The 19,427-nt window shown below is 39.8% G+C and overlaps 1 protein-coding gene across 1 annotated transcript in view; it reads right to left on the bottom strand.

Annotated features, from left to right (window-relative positions):
- The window catches only part of LOC124594928 (elongation factor G, mitochondrial), a 78,268-nt gene that overhangs the window by 16,150 nt on the left and 42,691 nt on the right, over positions 1 to 19,427 (bottom strand). Inside the window, exons 9-10 of the mRNA XM_047133426.1 lie at positions 16,759 to 16,905; positions 2,596 to 2,790 (exon numbers count right to left, since the gene is read on the bottom strand). Of these exons, the coding sequence (XP_046989382.1) occupies positions 2,596 to 2,790; positions 16,759 to 16,905 (342 nt within the window). The remainder of the gene's footprint in view (positions 1 to 2,595; positions 2,791 to 16,758; positions 16,906 to 19,427) is intronic.

The following is a 19,427-nucleotide window of genomic DNA, read 5'->3' on the forward strand; positions in this document are numbered from 1 at the left end:
AAATAACTAATTCCAAAAATTGTGTCAGTTGCTATCATCATATACACATTATTTATGAATAATTGTAAGAGCTGTCAACAAAAAGTGCTGAACATGAGACTGACAATGCTTGCATAAAGCCTTAAAAATTATTTGTGAGAGGTAGTTAGCAAACTGTAGTGTTCTTTAAGTCATAATACATTTGCACAATCTTCTTTATTATACATGTTGATAAAAACCTTAGAAGTATGGAAAACTGAAAAGTAGTAATCTGCAAAACGAAAAGCAGAATATTATGAAAACAATTTTACACGGCAAAACAAGAAAGTTCTGTAATTTGATGGTCCAAGTGGCCAAGAATTTTAAATTACTCTGAGTAACTTGTCAAACTGTTCGTAAAAAGCATCCTGGACACTAATAACTCACATAGAACTCGTCACGTGGAGAATCCCCAATTGAGCATGACAATAAGTTGGAGCTGATTTGTTCAAATTATTCTGCAAATAGTATTTGCTTGTGATTCATTCCTATTCTCTTGATCCAGAAAATGTACTGTTGCACCATTTAAACAAATCCTAAGTTGTCACACATTTAAACTTTATAATTTCAAAACATGGTACACTGCCGGAAACTGTGATGAGAATGGGACTATTAATCACATCAGAATACACGCAGTTTCAGAAGGACTGGAATTTCAAGCAAACAGTAATTAGTTTTAGTTAGTGTCGGAATCATTAAATGGAGTCTAACAACAAGTGATGCTGGAAACTGTGCTTTACAAAGCTACAGAGTAAAGGCAGTTTAAAGTGTATTTTCAGTAGACGCACTTTAAATTGGAAGACACATATAGACAGTGGTATGGATGGTGTAAAATCAGTTAGTACTGAAAATGTCACAAAAATATTGTTCAATAATGGGATCAAGAAAACTGAATGTATATAAAATTATTATTATGACAAATTACTCAGCACAAAATATTCCAGAATTAAAAAACGGAGTTAAGGTGTGGGAGAGTCACCAAACATACAAAAGTGTTACTGAAATTATATAAAAGTAAACTTGTCTGGAGGGTAGTGTAGTCGCAACTTAAAAGAAGAGATGTGTCATACGTTTGTTTGTCATACGTTTGTTTGTATTTACTCTTTTTGAATAATTTGCCAATACAGGGCTATTACAAATGATTGAAGCGATTTCATAAATTCACTGTAGCTCCATTCATTGACATATGGTCACGACACACTACAGATACGCAGAAAAACTCATAAAGTTTTGTTCGGCTGAAGCCGCACTTCAGGTTTCTGCCGCCAGAGTGCTCGAGAGCGCAGTGAGACAAAATGGCGACAGGAGCCGAGAAAGCGTATGTCGTGCTTGAAATGCACTCACAGCAGTCAGTCATAACAGTGCAACGACACTTCAGGATGAAGTTAAACAAAGATCCACCAACTGCTAACTCCGTTCGGCGATGGTATGCGCAGTTTAAAGCTTCTGGATGCCTCTGTAAGGGAAAATCAACGGGTCGGCCTGCAGTGAGCTAAACATACCACAGCCGACGGTTTGGAAAATCTTACGGAAAAGGCTAAAGCAGAAGCATTTCTTAAACAGGAGATTGGAAAACCGATGGATCGGTCGTGGTGGAGATCATGATTAACAATTCATGTCATGGCCTCCACGCTCTCCCGACTTAACCCCCATGCGATTTCTTTCTGTGGGGTTATGTGAAAGATTCAGTGTTTAAACCTCCTCTACCAAGAAACGCGCCAGAACTGCGAGCTCGAATCAACGATGCTTTCGAACTTATTGATGGGGACATGCTGCGCCGAGTGTGGGAGGAACTTGATTATCGGCTTGATGTCTGCCGAATCACTAAAGGGGCACATATCGAACATTTGTGAATGCCTAAAAAAAACTTTTTGAGTTTTTGTATGTGTGTGCAAAGCATTATGAAAATATCTCAAATAATAAAGTTATTGTAGAGCTGTGAAATCGCTTCAATCATTTGTAATAACCCTGTATATTATATTACTTCTAGCTGATTCCAACAACTATTAATCTACATTTACCCGGGGGTTCTTAAGTGAATGAAACAATAACTAATGTAATGGGAATGAAGAAAAACATGCTATTCAGAAAGAAATACATTTGGACTTTATGTTGTAATTAAATTGCAAGAAGTATTGTTTTCACCTGGTATAAAATCCCAGCACAGTTTATGTAAGTGACTGTCACTAACATTTACATGATCTATATTAAGGAATTGCCAGCATATGCCAAATATTAGTAAGTATGCCAACAATGACCACATCAGAAGTGGTGGCACTGGTTTGCTGTATCATTATTGAACAAATTGTCTTATATTATAATATGTGGTTTTGCTGTATCATTATTGAACAAATTGTCTTATATTATAATATGTGGTTGTCCCTAACTTGCAAATAAATATTACTACCAATGAAAAGAGGTGCAAACTTTATACAGAATGTTGGTCAATCATGTGGAAAACCAGCATTAAATTCTGTTGCGGCAGGCTTTTATTATGCACAGCTCTTGCTTATTTTCATAGTAATCATGATACGCAAAGTTAAAATCCTTGTAAAACACATGGCATAAGGAACTTACTTGTGCATAAATTTCCAAATGTAGCTCTCCCATGCCAGATACAATAGTCTCTTTGCTGTCTGGATCGTAATGAAAGCGGAATGTAGGATCCTCTTTTGTGAAACGTGCTACAGCCTTGCTGAAGTTATCTCTGTCTTTTGAATTCACTGGCTTAATAGACATTGAAACCACTGGGTCTGGTACGTAGATAGATTCCTACATAAAAAAAAGCACAAGACTATTACGATTTTTAGCACTGTATTAAAGCTTAAACACATACTTAATAAAAAAGTTATTACGATTTTTAGCACTGTATTAAAGCTTAAACACATACTTAATAAAAAAGTTTATATGCTGTTACTAACTTTTTATCAGGTTTTTAAATTTTATGTCTCTCATTGTAACAACTGTACTCATTTGAGCTCTGACTGCTCCCTACACATACAGCCACGCACGCATGTGAGTGCACGCATGTGCCCACACACACGTAATTGCAAATCGTGGTTGACAAAGAAGTATAGTTCACACTTTAGAAAGATAACCTATTTCATTTCTTCCATAAGATTTAACACACACTGCCAAATAAATTACCCATGTAACGAACTGCTTTTTGATTCAGAGAATATCACATTATTACTCACAGATCATGAAATATTATCGGTACAGAAGATTTCTTGTCCTCTGCACTTTTAACTTACCCTTGAGCCTCAAAAATCTTCTACTGCTAAGCTTCTGATCATTATTTAGTGCTTTAAGCAGTTATGAAATAACTGTACACAAAACTGTCACGTTTACTTTTCATTTTCTACTCATTTATTGATATTAAACACAGTTCTGCCTTTGATCAGGGTGGCTACTCAGACTTGGGGGAGGGCGGGGGGGGGGGGGGGGGGGGGGGGGGGGGGATGATGGTGTCAGGAGAAGCGCCTCAAAATACCACAATAAAGACTTTTCTTTCCTCTCGGCAGGCTGTGTGTCAACCATAAGCAGTAGTTTAACCACAAGTTTTAAACATCAATAATTTAGATGGAATAATACTCATATAATTAACACACTTTGAAATATTAAATATTTTAAAATTTGTGATTTATAAAAGTCAATAAAATTCAATTTCAGCACTGGGTAAAAATGCAGAATTCACTGATATTTTATGAAATTCCTGAAATTCCCTGAGATTTCCCCGATTTTTCCAGGTAAAATATAACTCCATGAAAATTCCAGGTTTTCGAGAAGAATAAAGATAAGTTACATAAATTTAACAAGCGAGATCAGTAAGCTCCAACGAATAGGAGTGGTCCAAAGAACATTCACAAAATTGGAAAAGACAGACTGGTATAGAACATTACATGATGTTTACAGACTGGCTCACTGACTAAACAAGTCAAATGGCACTGTGTTTGTACTAATTGAATTTCCACCACATACTGACATAGGAGTTTGTTCATTGACTGCTGGCATTTCTCACTCTTCATTTGGCTATAAAAATAACCCATTGTGTAATATATAGGGAGTCTTGTTTCTGCTCCACTCAAACAGCTGACCAAAACGTTTCAAATCTTGGTTGCAGTAACCCATAGATTACTATACCTTTGCCACCCCTACCGCAGCGTGCATCACTCAGTTTGAGGAGTGTACAGTTCGGCTGCTCCTGGCCCCTGCCAAAGATAACTGATCATGGTCCAGCACCTCAATCGCATGCAGCCATGAGCCAGCAGCCCCTGGAGAGCAAATACTCTTTATATTGCCGTGCTCTGGCTCCAGCCAGCAGTCTGTACTTGTCACCAGCTCTGTATGTGTCAACAAGTCTGTGCTCATCACTAGTCTTGAACATGACATTAAACTGTACTGTCTTACTTATGTTATGCAGTGAGGCAGTGACATAATAAATAATTGTTGGTTTTTCAAGACTGTGTCTCTTACTGTGTTTCAAGCCACACCATTAATCATAGGTGAAATATATGCCTCTTTGTATCCTATCACCTGCATCTGTTTCGATATCTTGAACAGTTTATGAATTATGACAATTTTTACAACCACATGGTTCCTGATGTGCAGCGATGGAATCTGGTGCACCGTCTGCCAAATATAAAATACAAAAACTCAAGAACTAAGACAGATATAATTCTGATTTTAGCTTTCAATAACATTTTGATGTGTTGGATACATTTCATATGCAGGCATGTATGATGGGTAAAATGAACTATATGTTAATTCTACACAATGCATTTTTACCTCTCCAAACAGGAAAATTGGAGCTACAAACCATACCACTGGCATTCTGACAGTATTCATTTTAAGGTTTGAATATTCTGGAATTCAATTATTTTGAATAGGAATAACTTCTTAAATGCATGCTTTTTTTAAAAAAAAGTAATATGTTCATTAGAAAGTGGAGAGAGGGTGGCTTTCAATTTATGTATGTCAATACTAAAACAAATAATTATCAGTGGGGCCAAATTTTGAATAGTGCAAGGTTTTCATGAATTGTAAATTTGGAATATTTATTTAAATGAAATATATCCTCAAAAACTAATTATACTGTTATCAGTGGTCTGAAAGTTATTCACTGAATAACAAAGTTTAGCAAAATACAGGGTGGGTAAGAATTCAGCAATTTCAAGTACCGCATTACATGGAGAACAGAAAATAGAAAATTAGAAAGTTACTTAACAAGCGAGGTTATTACATGTTGCTATGTCTCAAATTATAAAGAGCTGTTAAATGAAGGGAATGTAAAATGAGTATAGCACTGGGAGTGAGACTGAACTAGGAGAAGATAATTCTCTGAGAAATGTGTTTGTTACACTGTGATGCTTTGGCTTCGACAGGGTGTGTTCCTACAGCATTGATGCATGTTTGGAACCACTTGATGACGGAGGGAGGGAGGGAAGATTAGGGTTTAATGCACTATTGAAACTGAGACAGAACACAAGCTAGATGGTTTAGACGATGGGGAAGAAAATCGGCTTTGTCCTTTCAAAGGAACCATTCTGACATTTGCATGGAGCAATTTGGGGAAATCACAGCAAATCTACATAAGGACGATTGGACACAGATTTGAACTGTCATCCTCCCAGATATGAGTCCAGCGCATTAAGTTTGATGAAAGAGGGTCCTGTGCAGAACAAACAGATACTGTGTTCCACAGTATGGGAAAATATTATCTTGTCGGCAAAGGTGTAATGGAGCATACAGCTTCGTCTGCTTGGCAGTGGGAGGCACTGCATGATAAGTTCAATGCCAGTTCCTGTTGACTGGATTGCTGGCACAAATGCTATTCTGTCAGTTTCCATTGTGAAGAGAGACAAATGCATTAATCTGCAATAGGTGACTGAATGGTGTAGATGACTTGCTAAATGACAGACTGTAGTATTTTCATGTGAGCCCCTCTTCACACTGGCCAGTGTGTTTTAGGAGCTACCACGGTGACTGCAATTGGTACCCTTTGATCTTGGACAGCATATCTAAAAAGAAAAAGTCTTGATTTGCAGTACCACTGGATGCAACAGCTGATCTTGACACTTATTTGGTCATGGTAATCAGAAAGTACATCAAGGAGGCTGCACTGCTTGAGGTATGGTTCCCCTTCTCCATGTACCCTAGTTAAGGAAGACAAGGCCAGGCTACATGTGGTTGTGAACAATGTTGAGGTGCGTTGCTTCCTGGAAAGCACAATTGCCTGACATGCCACACCTAGAACATGCGTAGGATATAGTCGATTCATTAACACTGTTGATACATTGCAGGCTCACACAGAAGGAAGGTGATTTCTCACAAAAGTTTGCAGACCCCCAGTGAATCAATGCCATAGCATTTAGAGGTTAAGACTGGTTTGGAAGCTTCAGATCTAGGGAATTAACACAAAGACCATAATTGTGTGAAAATAATAATCACTTGAGTATTGTAATGTATTTAATATGAGGCATAATGTTCATTCCAGTAGCATGTATTCTTTGGATGTTATAATTTTCACAAGCATTAGTGTATAAATGAGTAATTATGGAATCATATGATTTGCATACTCTGTTTTTAGAAAAATTCTTTAATATTCTATATAATCAACAATTCCATAGAGAATATAGTTACATTACGTCACTACATTTATTATGTAACAGTCTAATTGTGTATCTTACAATCACTAATCTCTGTAACCAAGTAAGTACAATGTTGATATTTGACTATAGGGTCATTCCATCTCAAATCAACTAACAGTCTGAACCTTGATATCTCAGATTTGGATGATATTTTTTCTTTCTTTTTTTTTCAGGTAATGTACCCACTCACACTAGTTTAAATTTGAAATTTCAAATTTTTATGACCTTTGGTTTTTGAGTTTCAAGGGTTTAAAAATTAAAAAACCTCTGTTTTTGGACAGTCGATGATTGTTCTAAAATGCTGTAGCTAAAAAACTATGCACCTAGAGAGCTCAAACTTGCACCATTGTTTTACTCTAAAAATTACCTTCAATTTGATATGTAACGTGACTATGCTACCTAAATCTGAAAATTTTAAACTATTCCAAAAAACATTTTTTGAAATTTCCAAAATACGTACCCTCGGATTTTTTATAAAAATTGTATTGTTGTCCAGTCTAACTGACTACATGCATGCAAAATTTCAAGATGGGATCTCAATGGGTTCTTGTATAAAATAATATTTTACTACCGCAATATACACTAGTGAGGTGAAAAGCAGACTATTTCTAGGCTATGAATACTAAGGTAGGCCTATGTAATTCTGACAAACTTAAATTATTATGGTAGCCTTTTTATGCAACATTACCCTCTTATTGTTTGTTAATTCATTAAATGATATTTTAATGTGAGAATAAAATATATAAAAAAATAATAACTTAAGAATCTTACGATTTTATACAACATTCAACATGTGGTACATAAAAAAACGTGAGATTTTCATACAGGATCAAGGCTCTACCCCACTTATTGCCACCTTGATGTAACGGGTGCAATTTTAAGCTCCTTTGGAATACCAGCCAGTCCTACCATAGATTATAATAAGCAATATGAAAAGTGCTATTCAGTTATCTATAGAAACATTTCTTTGTTTGGTCTTGTTTGAAGTCACCATTTAATGAAACGATCTGTGTTGCATAAGTTGACTTATGTAGTGTTTTTCTTAAGCAACGCACAATCTGTCTATTTATTCATTTTTTTACAGAGCATCAGAAGAAACTTTATTTATTGAGAGGTAAGATTAAGTATTATATTTTCATTTCCTACAAGTTAAACATGATAAAACATAAAATACAATTATTTACTATATTTATTTTTTCTAGAATGTTCCAAATAATAGTAATGTAGTTATTTAAGTTGTGTGACTTACCAAATGAAAGTGCTGGCAGGTCGACAGACACACAAACAAACACAAACATACACACAAAATTCAAGCCTTCGCAACAAACTGTTGCCTCATCAGGAAAGAGGGAAGGAGAGGGAAAGACGAAAGGATGTGGGTTTTAAGGGAGAGGGTAAGGAGTCATTCCAATCCCAGGAGCGGAAAGACTTACCTTAGGGGGAAAAAAGGACGGGTATACACTCGTGCACACACACATATATCCATCCACACATATACAGACACAAGCAGACATATTTAAAGACGCAGGCATATATATATATGATGTGACTTACCATACGAAAGCGCTGGCAGGTCGATAGAAACACAAACAGACACATACATACACACAAAATTCAAGCTTTCGCAACAAACTGTTGCCTCATCAGGAAAGAGGGAAGGAGAGGGGAAGACGAAAGGAAGTGGGTTTTAAGGGAGAGGGTAAGGAGTCATTCCAATCCCGGGAGCGGAAAGACTTACCTTAGGGGGAAAAAAGGACGGGTATACACTCGCGCACACACACACATATCCATCCACACATATACAAACACAAGCAGACATATTTAAAGACAAAGAGTTTGGGCAGAGATGTCAGTCGAGGCGGAAGTGCAGAGGCAAAGATGATGTTGAATGACAGGTGAGGTATGAGTGGCGGCAACTTGAAATTAGCGGAGATTGAGGCCTGGTGGATAACGGGAAGAGAGGATGTATTGAAGAGCAAGTTCTCATCTCCAGAGTTCGGATAGGTTGGTGGTAGTGGGAAGTAACCAGATAACCCGGACGGTGTAACACTGTGCCAAGATGTGCTGGCTGTGCACCAAGGCATGTTTAGCCACAGGGTGATCCTCATTACCAACAAACACTGTCTGCCTGTGTCCATTCATGCGAATGGACAGTTTGTTGCTGGTCATTCCCACATAAAATGCGTCACAGTGTAGGCAGGTCAGTTGGTAGATCACGTGGGTGCTTTCACACGTGGCTCTGCCTTTGATCGTGTACACCTTCCGGGTTACAGGACTGCAGTAGGTGGTGGTGGGAGGGTGCATGGGACAGGTTTTACACCGGGGGCGGTTACAAGGGTAGGAGCCAGAGGGTAGGGAAGGTCGTTTGGGGATTTCATAGGGATGAACTAACAGGTTACGAAGGTTAGGTGGACGGCGGAAAGACACTCTTGGTGGAGTGGGGAGGATTTCATGAAGGATGGATCTCATTTCAGGGCAGGATTTGAGGAAGTCGTATCCCTGCTGGAGAGCCACATTCAGAATCTGATCCAGTCCCGGAAAGTATCCTGTCACAAGTGGGGCACTTTTGTGGTTCTTCTGTGGGAGGTTCTGGGTTTGAGAGGATGAGGAAGTGGCTCTGGTTATTTGCTTCTGTACCAGGTCGGGAGGGTAGTTGCGGGATGCGAAAGCTGTTGTCAGGTTGTTGGTGTAATGCTTCAGGGATTCCGGACTGGAGCAGATTCGTTTGCCACGAAGACCTAGGCTGTAGGGAAGGGACCGTCTGATGTGGAATGGGTGGCAGCTGTCGTAATGGAGGTACTGTTGCTTGTTGGTGGGTTTGATGTGGACGGACATGTGAAGCTAGCCATTGGACAGGTGGAGGTCAACATCAAGGAAAGTGGCATGGGATTTGGAGTAGGACCAGGTGAATCTGATGGAACCAAAGGAGTTGAGGTTGGAGAGGAAATTCTGGAGTTCTTCTTCACTGTGAGTCCAGATCATGAAGATGTCATCAATAAATCTGTACCAAACTTTGGGTTGGCAGGCCTGGGTAAGCAAGAAGGCTTCCTCTAAGCGACCCATGAATAGGTTGGTGTACGAAGGGGCCATCCTGGTACCCATGGCTGTTCCCTTTAACTGTTGGTATGTCTGGCCTTCAAAAGTGAAGAAGTTGTGGGTCAGGATGAAGCTGGCTAAGGTAATGAGGAAAGAGGTTTTAGGTAGGGTGGCAGGTGATCGGCGTGAAAGGAAAATTTGCGGTTGGCCTGTAGGAGGATGCTCTGAATGGCCGGTGTGGATGTGGTAGAGGAAAGATTGAGGACTTTTATTAAGGATAGGAGTTGACGGGTGTGTTCATTGGCTGAGTTGATGTGTAGGTGAAGGATTAGGTGGGTGAGGGCAATGGATTGTTCAGTTTGGAACTGGTATAGGGGCTGATGGAAAGAAGGGTTGCAGCCAGAGATGGGAACTTTAAGTGTGAGGCCTTCGGGGGTTATGCCAAATGTCAGACAAGCCTGAGAAAATAAAATATGCGAGCGTAATCTGGCTAGGGTGAAGGCATGTTTGCGGAGGGAATGTAAATAAAACTTAATGGGGTCGTTGTGAGGGTGACATGGCATTAGAAGGTGGAAAGTGTAACATGAGGTTGAAATGAAAATGAAAGATAAAAATATATGGGGAGAGATAAGGGTGAACTAGAAAGTAACTGGAGATCTGGTATGAAAAAAGGCGAAAAAGTGATGGTTAAGTTGATCCTGTGGTGAACTTGGGTTGGTAGACAGCGATGTGCATGAAGGTTAGGTGGTTGTGTTGCCGCTAAAACACGTAAAAGGACGGAGAAATTCGAGAAAATTTCGAAAAAACGTGTAAATGTATTAAAAGGAGTGGTGTTGTGGTGAAAGATTACGAAAACGGGGTTAACAATAGTCTGACGAAGAAATAATGACGTTAAAACCTGTGGGGAGCGGCTAAAAATGATCAGTGATGTGCGAAAAATGGAAGTGGAAATAAAGTGAAAGTAATTAGAACTAGCCGAAATGGTTGTTTAATCCGTGAAAGCAGCTGTTATTGAACTGCAAACGGTTAGAAGCGGTAGTGTTGAAAGCGGAAAATAAAAATTTAAATTTTTTTGGTTATGGTTTGGAAGTGGGTTACGTATTATTGGGTATATCTAGGCGGGATAAAATTGTATTATGGTAAAAAGGGGAAGATGAATACAAAGTGAGACTACTGGTAAAAACAGAAAGAGAAAATAAGACGACAGGAAAGATTTCGAAATGCAACAGCGACAATAATAAACGTAATTGTTGGGTTCAAATTAATGATATGGTTATAATAGAGGGAAACATTCCACGTAGGAAAAATATATCAAAAAACAAAGATGTAGTGACTTACCAAATGAAAGTGCTGGCAGGTCGACAGACACACAAAAAAACACAAACATACACACAAAATTCAAGCTTTTGCAACAAACTGTTGCCTCATCAGGAAAGAGGGAAGGAGAGGGAAAGACGAAAGGATGTGGGTTTTAAGGGAGAGGGTAAGGAGTCATTCCAATCCTGGGAGCGGAAAGACTTACCTTAGGGGGAAAAAAGGACGGGTATACACTCGCACACACACACATATCCATCCACACATATACAGACACAAGCAGACATATTATATATGTCCTCTCTTCCCGTTATCCACCAGGCCTCAATCTCCGCTAATTTCAAGTTGCCGCCACTCATACCTCACCTGCCATTCAACATCATCTTTGCCTCTGCACTTCCGCCTCGACTGACATCTCTGCCCAAACTCTTTGTCTTTAAATATGTCTGCTTGTGTCTGTATGTGTGGATGGATATGTGCGTGTGTGCGAGTGTATACCTGTCCTTTTTTCCCCCTAAGGTAAGTCTTTCCGCTCCTGGGATTGGAATGACTCCTTACCCTCTCCCTTAAAACCCACATCCTTTCGTCTTTCCCTCTCCTTCCCTCTTTCCTGATGAGGCAACAGTTTGTTGCGAAAGCTTGAATTTTGTGTGTATGTTTGTGTGTCTGTCGATCTGCCAGCACTTTCATTTGGTAAGTCACTACATCTTTGTTATATATATATATATATATATATATATATAATGGAAGGAAACATTCCACGTGGGAAAAATTATATATAAAAACAAAGATGAGGTGACTTACCGAACAAAAGCGCTGGCAGGTCGATAGACACACAAACAAACACAAACATACACACAAAATTCAAGCTTTCGCAACAAACTGTTGCCTCATCAGGAAAGAGGGAAGGAGAGGGGAAGACGAAAGGAAGTGGGTTTTAAGGGAGAGGGTAAGGAGTCATTCCAATCCTGGGAGCGGAAAGACTTACCTTAGGGGGAAAAAAGGACAGGTATACACTCGCACACACGCACATATCCATCCACACATACAGACACAAGCAGACATATTTAAAGACAAAGAGTTTGGGCAGAGATGTCAGTCGAGGTAGAAGTGTAGAGGCAAAGAAGTTGTTGAAAGACAGGTGAGGTATGAGTGGCGGCAACTTGAAATTAGCGGAGATTGAGGCCTGGCGGATGACGAGAAGAGAGGATATACTGAAGGGCAAGTTCCCATCTCCGGAGTTCGGATAGGTTGGTGTTGGTGGGAAGTATCCAGATAACCCGGACGGTGTAACACTGTGCCAAGATGTGCTGGCTGTGCACCAAGGCATGTTTAGCCACAGGGTGATCCTCATTACCAACAAACACTGTCTGCCTGTGTCCATTCATGCGAATGGACAGTTTGTTGCTGGTCATTCCCACATAGAATGCATCACAGTGTAGGCAGGTCAGTTGGTAAATCACGTGGGTGCTTTCACACGTGGCTCTGCCTCTGATCGTGTACACCTTCCGGGTTACAGGACTGGAGTAGGTGGTGGTGGGAGGGTGCATGGGACAGGTTTTGCATCGGGGGCGGTTACAAGGATAGGAGCCAGAGGGTAGGGAAGGTGGTTTGGGGATTTCGTAGGGATGAACTAACAGGTTACGAAGGTTAGGTGGACGGCGGAAAGACACTCTTGGCGGAGTGGGGAGGATTTCATGAAGGATGGATCTCATTTCAGGGCAGGATTTGAGGAGGTCGTATCCCTGCTGGAGAGCCACATTCAGAGTCTGGTCCAGTCCTGGAAAGTATCCTGTCACAAGTGGGGCACTTTTGTGGTTCTTCTGTGGGGGATTCTGGGTTTGAGGGGACGAGGAAGTGGCTCTGGTTATTTGCTTTTGTACCAGGTCGGGAGGGTAGTTGCGGGATGCGAAAGCTGTTTTCAGGTTGTTGGTGTAATGATTCAGGGATTCCGGACTGGAGCAGATTCGTTTGCCACGAAGACCTAGGCTGTAGGGAAGGGACCGTTTGATGTGGAATGGGTGGCAGCTGTCATAATGGAGGTACTGTTGCTTGTTGGTGGGTTTGATGTGGACGGACGTGTGAAGCTGGCCATTGGACAGGTGGAGGTCAACATCAAGGAAAGTGGCATGGGATTTGGAGTAGGACCAGGTGAATCTGATGGAACCATATATATATATATATATATATATATATATATATATATATATATATATATATATATATATATATTTGTTGGCTTACAGAAATGGCATCTCAGAAGAATTGGGCGATTATTGCTGCTAAATGTTGTAGCCCTTTTAACGTAGAACAACATAAGAAAGTCAGTGTACAATCACTAAGAAATGTAACAGACTGGATGTACTCTCTAGACTTAGGAATCATTAGCGGCATGAAAATATGTATGTAGGAAAAAGGTTAGTGACAAACACAAAACAGAAGATATAGTTTTACCTTACAGTAGCGAAAATGTAAACGATTCTTTTATTGATCCTCAATCTTCTGGAGACTATTTGAACAAGTCATTGGAACTCATTGGTGAGTCACCACCAAAGAAAAAGTTTGCTGTGCCTACCTACACACAGAGAAAAACTTGATAAAATAAAGTCTAGCTTAGAAAAAAACTTACTACCAGAATCGAGCCCTGAAGAAGTTATTACTGAACATTCTGAAGGTGAATCAGAGATTATTCAACACTTAAAAGAAAAGTTTGCTCAAACAACAAAAAGAAGTGAAAACATGATGATTTTGTCTATCTTACCTATGAGTTGGAGCTGTCAGGAAATAGAAGAAGAATTTGGAGTGACAAACTACATGGCTCGTGCAGTAAAACTGTTAGTAAAAGGAATAGGAATTTTGTCAAATCCTAATCCTAATCCTGGAAGAACTCTAAATGAGAATATTGTTGACTGTGTAAAAGACTTCTACAATTCTGACAATGTTAGTAGAATGATGCTGGGGAAAAAAGATTGTGTGACCATAAGAAATAAAGATGGAAAAATCCAGATTCAAAAGAGGCTAGTGTTGGCAAATTTGCAAGAAATATACCAATTATTTAAGGAAAAAATCCCTGCAAACAAAATTGGGTTTTCCAAGTTTTGCAAATTAAGACCAAGGAACTGTATCCTGGCTGGAAGAAGTGGCACACATACTGTTTGTGTGTGTACCTTTGTTTTGGATGGAGATAAAACTGCTTTGAAATCTTATGATTCCAGCCTAGTCAAGATGATGTGCAATCCACCATCGCAACAATGTTTTATGGATATCTGTAAAGAATTTCCTGGTGTCTCTACACTTAAAGATGAATTGAATGCAAAGTTCACTGACGATATGATTGATGAAGTTACCTACAAAAAGTGGGTAACTGTAGATAGGTGTTTGATGGAAACTGTAGTAAAAAGTACTGATGACTTTATGGATGAGTTTTTGGACACACTAATGAAGGTAAAAACTCATTCATTTATAGCTAGTCAGCAGGAAGAATACTACAGCGAAATCAAGGACAATTTAACTGAAGGCCATGTAGTAGTCAACTGTGATTTTGCAGAAAACTACTCTTTCGTAGTGCAAGATGAAATGCAATCATTCCAAGCTACACTGCATCCTATCATCATATATTATAAATGGGAGGGAAAACTAAAACATCTGCAGTATGTCTTCATATCAGATTGTCTGAAACATAATACAGTCGCTTTCTATGTATTCCAGAAAAAACTGCTAGAAATCATAAAGCAAACCTTGCCTTTTGCACTTAAAAAGATTACTTACTTCTCTGATGGCAGCGCTGCACAATATAAAAATAAGAAAAACTTCCTTAATTTGTGTTTGCATAAAACTCATTTTGAAATTGAGGCAGAGTGGGAGTTCTTTGCAACATCCCATGGCAAGAGTGCGTGCAATGGCCTTTGCGGTACTCTTAAGTGGCTAGCTGCTAAAGCCAGCTTACAAAGGCCATATGACCAACAAATCTTGACACCCAAATCACTTTATGTATTTGTCATGGAAAACATAAAAAACATTGACTTTGAATATTGCACAATAGAGGACTATGAACTGACCAAAGAATACTTACTTCCTCGGTTTAGTGAATCAAAAGCGATTGTGGGAACACAAAAGTTTCACTCACATAAACCCTGCACAGAGAGACAAATTACTGTCAAGCCTTACCATTTTAGTCTGAATGAGTTTCTTGAATATGTGACAACACTGAGCCAAATAACACCGTCACATATGGAAAATATTGCTGCTGGTTTTGCGACAGTAGCATATGATGACTCTTGGTGGCTAGGACGCATTGGAGAAAAATACAATGACGTGTACCGAATAAATTTTTTACACCCAAAGGGTCCAGCCCAGTATTTTTACTACCCACAACCAAGAGATATATTAGATGTCCCAGGAAATACTCTTTTCCAAACAGTGAATCCAACAACAGCTACGGGAAGAACATACACTTTAAGTGCTAAAGAAATAAAGCTGTCTTCTCTTGCTTTGAAAAAAATATCTTAAAAGATCATAAAAGAAGCACGTTTAAATTATGTTACACCTACCCTCACTAAACACTAAGTTGTATAAATACCACGTGTAGTAACTTTGTATCGACGCGCAGGTCGCCGAAGTGGCGTCAAATCGAAAGACCTGCACCAGGCGAACGGTCTACCCGACGGGAGGCCCTAGCCACAAGACATTTCATTTCATTTCATTTCAACTTTGTAAATACCAATTAGTATTAGAAATACAGTTCTATGCATGCAAATATCAACAGGTTAATCTTTTTCCCAAGTGAAATTACTTATATGCCAATTTCTAATATAAGGAACTTGTAAATGATTATATATAACACTGGAAAACCAAGAAAAAGATAATCTCTGCCATTTACAACTAAGGATGAAGGTGAGTGGCTTTATTCAATATTTTAACTTGTAGCACGTATGTTACCAATGAAAATGTGTTCACTTCCTTCTGATGCATAGTTAAAAGAATCATGAACATTAAATTAAAACAACACTATGTCATTTAATGAATTAACAAACAGTAAGAGGGTAATGTTGCACAAAACGGCTAACATAATAATTTAAGTTTGTTAGAATTACATAGGCCTACCTTAGTATTCATAGCCTAGAAATAGTCTGCTTTTCACCTCACTAGTGTGTACTGGGGTAGTAAAATATTGTTTTATACAAGAACCCATTGAGATCCCATCTTGAAATTTTGCATGCATGTAGTCAGTTAGACTGGACAACACATACAATTTTTATTAAAAAAATCCGAGGGTACGTATTTTGGAATTCCAAAAAATGTTTTTTGGAATAGTTTAAAATTTTCAGATTTAGGTAGCATAGTCATGTTGCATATCAAATTGAAGGTAATTTTTAGAGAGAGGGGGAAAAAAAAAAAGAGGTGCAAGTTTGAGCTCTCTAGGTTGTATAGTTTTTGAGGTACAGCATTTTAAAACAATCATCTATTGATCAAAAACAGAGGGGTTTTTATTTTTAAACCCTTGAAACTCAAAAACCAAAGCTCATAAAAATTTGAAATTTCAAATTTAACTAGTGTTAGTGGGTACATTACCTGAAAAAACATTCATCCGAATCTGAGAGGTCATGGTTCAAATCATGTAGTACAATTGGTTGATTTGACATGGAATGACCCTATAGTCACATGAATCAAGCACATTAACATGCCACACAAAGCAGAGTCCTTAGATGGTGCTTTATAATTATAAAATTGTGTCACTCACCATTGCAAGATTTAATTTTGGATCGAGAACAAAAGTATCACCACTAGCACAATCAACTCCAAACACAGCAAATATGTCTCCAGCATAAACCTCTGAAACATCTTCCATCTGATTAGCATGAAGACGAACTAGACGAGGAATTCGAACCTGTAACCAAATTTGAAAAATAAAGCAAAGATTTAATAGGAAATTATATTTAACTGTATGTGATAATTAAGAATATTACAAAGTGTATCATTCAGATCTCAAACTTAATGGCATGAGGAGAGGGGGGAAAGAGCATGGCAATGGAATTAAGGGGCCAAGGTTGAGCTATATTTGGTGCATTCACTTACATTTTATCCGGAATGCCCTTTTCGTGATGTAAGGGTTATTAAAGAATGAACAATTGTTCTGTTACAAGTGGTTGTGGAAATATTCTGGCAGAGTCTGGCCTCAGCAGTGGTCATCTGTGGGTGTGATTTACATTTGCGTGAGTGTGTTTGTTTAAGTTGTCTAATTCAGAATAAGGCCTTTCTGGCTGAAAGCTCACTTGTTTGACAGCTTTTTTGCTGTGCCTATCTGCGACTCAACATCTCTGCTATATGGTGAGTAGCAATCTATCCTTTTTGTAATATTATAATTATTCCATCCTGGGTTTTCCAATGTTTAATGACCTTGTAAGTTACTGTTGTTACAAACTGCACAATGCTACTTCCACAATGATATCTGCATATGCAATGAAACAATGAAAGGCAGGATTGGTTCAGATTGAGAAGGTGCAAAGAATGGATTAGCATATCAGGGTCTGTACAGTTTAAGGCCCCTACCATCGTCTTTGATGGTTGGTTGGTTGGTTGGTTGGTTTAAAAGGGACCAAACTGCTTGGTCACCAGTCCCTTGTTCCTGTTAAAACAATCATACAGGGGAAAGAAGAAAACAAACGAGATGTAGAGTACAATACCAAAAGGAAGGAAATACGACAAGAATGACAGAAAGACAACAAACAATACAAAGAACGAAAGAGGACAAGAAAACCGCAGAGAGACACAAGAAAGAGGTAGAAGAGATTAAAACAAGAAAGCAGATTACCATGTCTGGCTGACCATGAGAACGAAAAGGAGAAGCCAGCCACATGGCAACACATTAAAATTTCCACCGTAAAAGCACTAGGGTGGAGGACACAGAGGGACAAAGGACATGTGCAAAAACTTAGATCAAATGATAAAACACACTCTCATGAATAAAATGTAAAACTAAAGTTGCTGTTGAGGCATTGTCACCTAACACCATAGGTAGAGAGCTGGGAAAGTAAAAAGTCCGCCGCAGAGTGGCTAAAAGTGGTCAGTCAAGCAAGAGTTGGACGACCATCATTTGTGAGCCACAGCCACACTGAGGCGGGTCCTCGCGATGGAGGGGATAACAATGTGTTCGCCACATATGGCCAATGTGGAGCCGGCAGAGGACACCTGATTCCCTACGAAAAGCCAGCAGGGAAGACTTCCACACATTCGTAGTCTCCTTAATGACATGCAGTTTGTTGTGCGTACTGTTATGCCATTCCTTCTCTTAAAGGCTAAAAACCTTGCGGCGTAAGACAGAACGCAGGTCAGTTTCAGAGATGCCCACCTCCAGAAGTGGTTTCCGCATAGCCCGTTTGGCCACCCTGTCAGCAACTTCGTTGCCTGGGATTTTGATGTGTCCTGGGGTCCACACAAACACCACTGAACGACTGGACCATTCCAGTGCAGAGATGGACTCTTGGATGGTTGCTACCAAAGGATGGCAAGGGTAGCACTGGTTGATAGCTTTTAGGCTGCTCAGGGAGTCAGAACAGAGCAGAAACGACTCACCAGAACACAAATGGATGTACTGAAGTGCATGAGATACGGCCACAAGCTCTGCAGTGAATAGATTGCAGCCAGCGGGCAAGGAATGCTGTTCAATATGGTCTCTGTGGACATAGGCAAAGACAACATTACCATCAGCCGTTGAGCCATTGGTGAAAACAACTTCAGAGCCCCAGAACACATCAAGAATAAGTGACGCCAGAGAGTGGCGGGGTTAATGGAGTACATAGGGCCATGCAACAGATCCAGAAAAATCTTTGACAGAGGTGTACACTATGGATGTGTACGTGAATGGACCTCCAGTAGAGGTAGTAAAGGGAAGGACTCCAGTTCAGACAGGGGATCACATGTGAACCGCAATCATTAGCTCTGAGTTGGGCCGCCGATGCGGGAGATGAACTGCTATGGGGAGGGAGGAGAGGGCTGGGGGAGGATGGGGGGTGGGCGGAAAGGAGACGGTAATTTCTATGCTCAGGAGAACTACAAATGTATGCAACATAACTGGCAAGCAGTTGTGCACGTCAGATCTGCAATGAAGGGACTCCAGCCTCCACCAGGACACTGGGCACCGGGCTCATCCTAACAGTTGCCGTCGCTAGGCGAACACCACAGTGCTGCACTGGGTCGAGTAAACGCAATGTTGAGGGCACCACTGAACCGTAAACCAGACTTGCATAGTCAAGGCGGGACTGAACAAAGGCTCTGTAGAGCTGCAGCAGCATAGAGCGATCTGCACCCCAGTTGGTGTTGCTCAGGCAGTGGACGGCATTGAGGTGCTGCCAGCACTTCTGCTTAAGCTGACAAAGGTGAGGTAGCCAAGTCAATCGGGTATCAAGAATC

The sequence above is a fragment of the Schistocerca americana genome, chromosome 2 (assembly GCF_021461395.2).
Source record: "Schistocerca americana isolate TAMUIC-IGC-003095 chromosome 2, iqSchAmer2.1, whole genome shotgun sequence".
NCBI classification, from domain to species: Eukaryota; Metazoa; Arthropoda; class Insecta; order Orthoptera; family Acrididae; genus Schistocerca; species Schistocerca americana.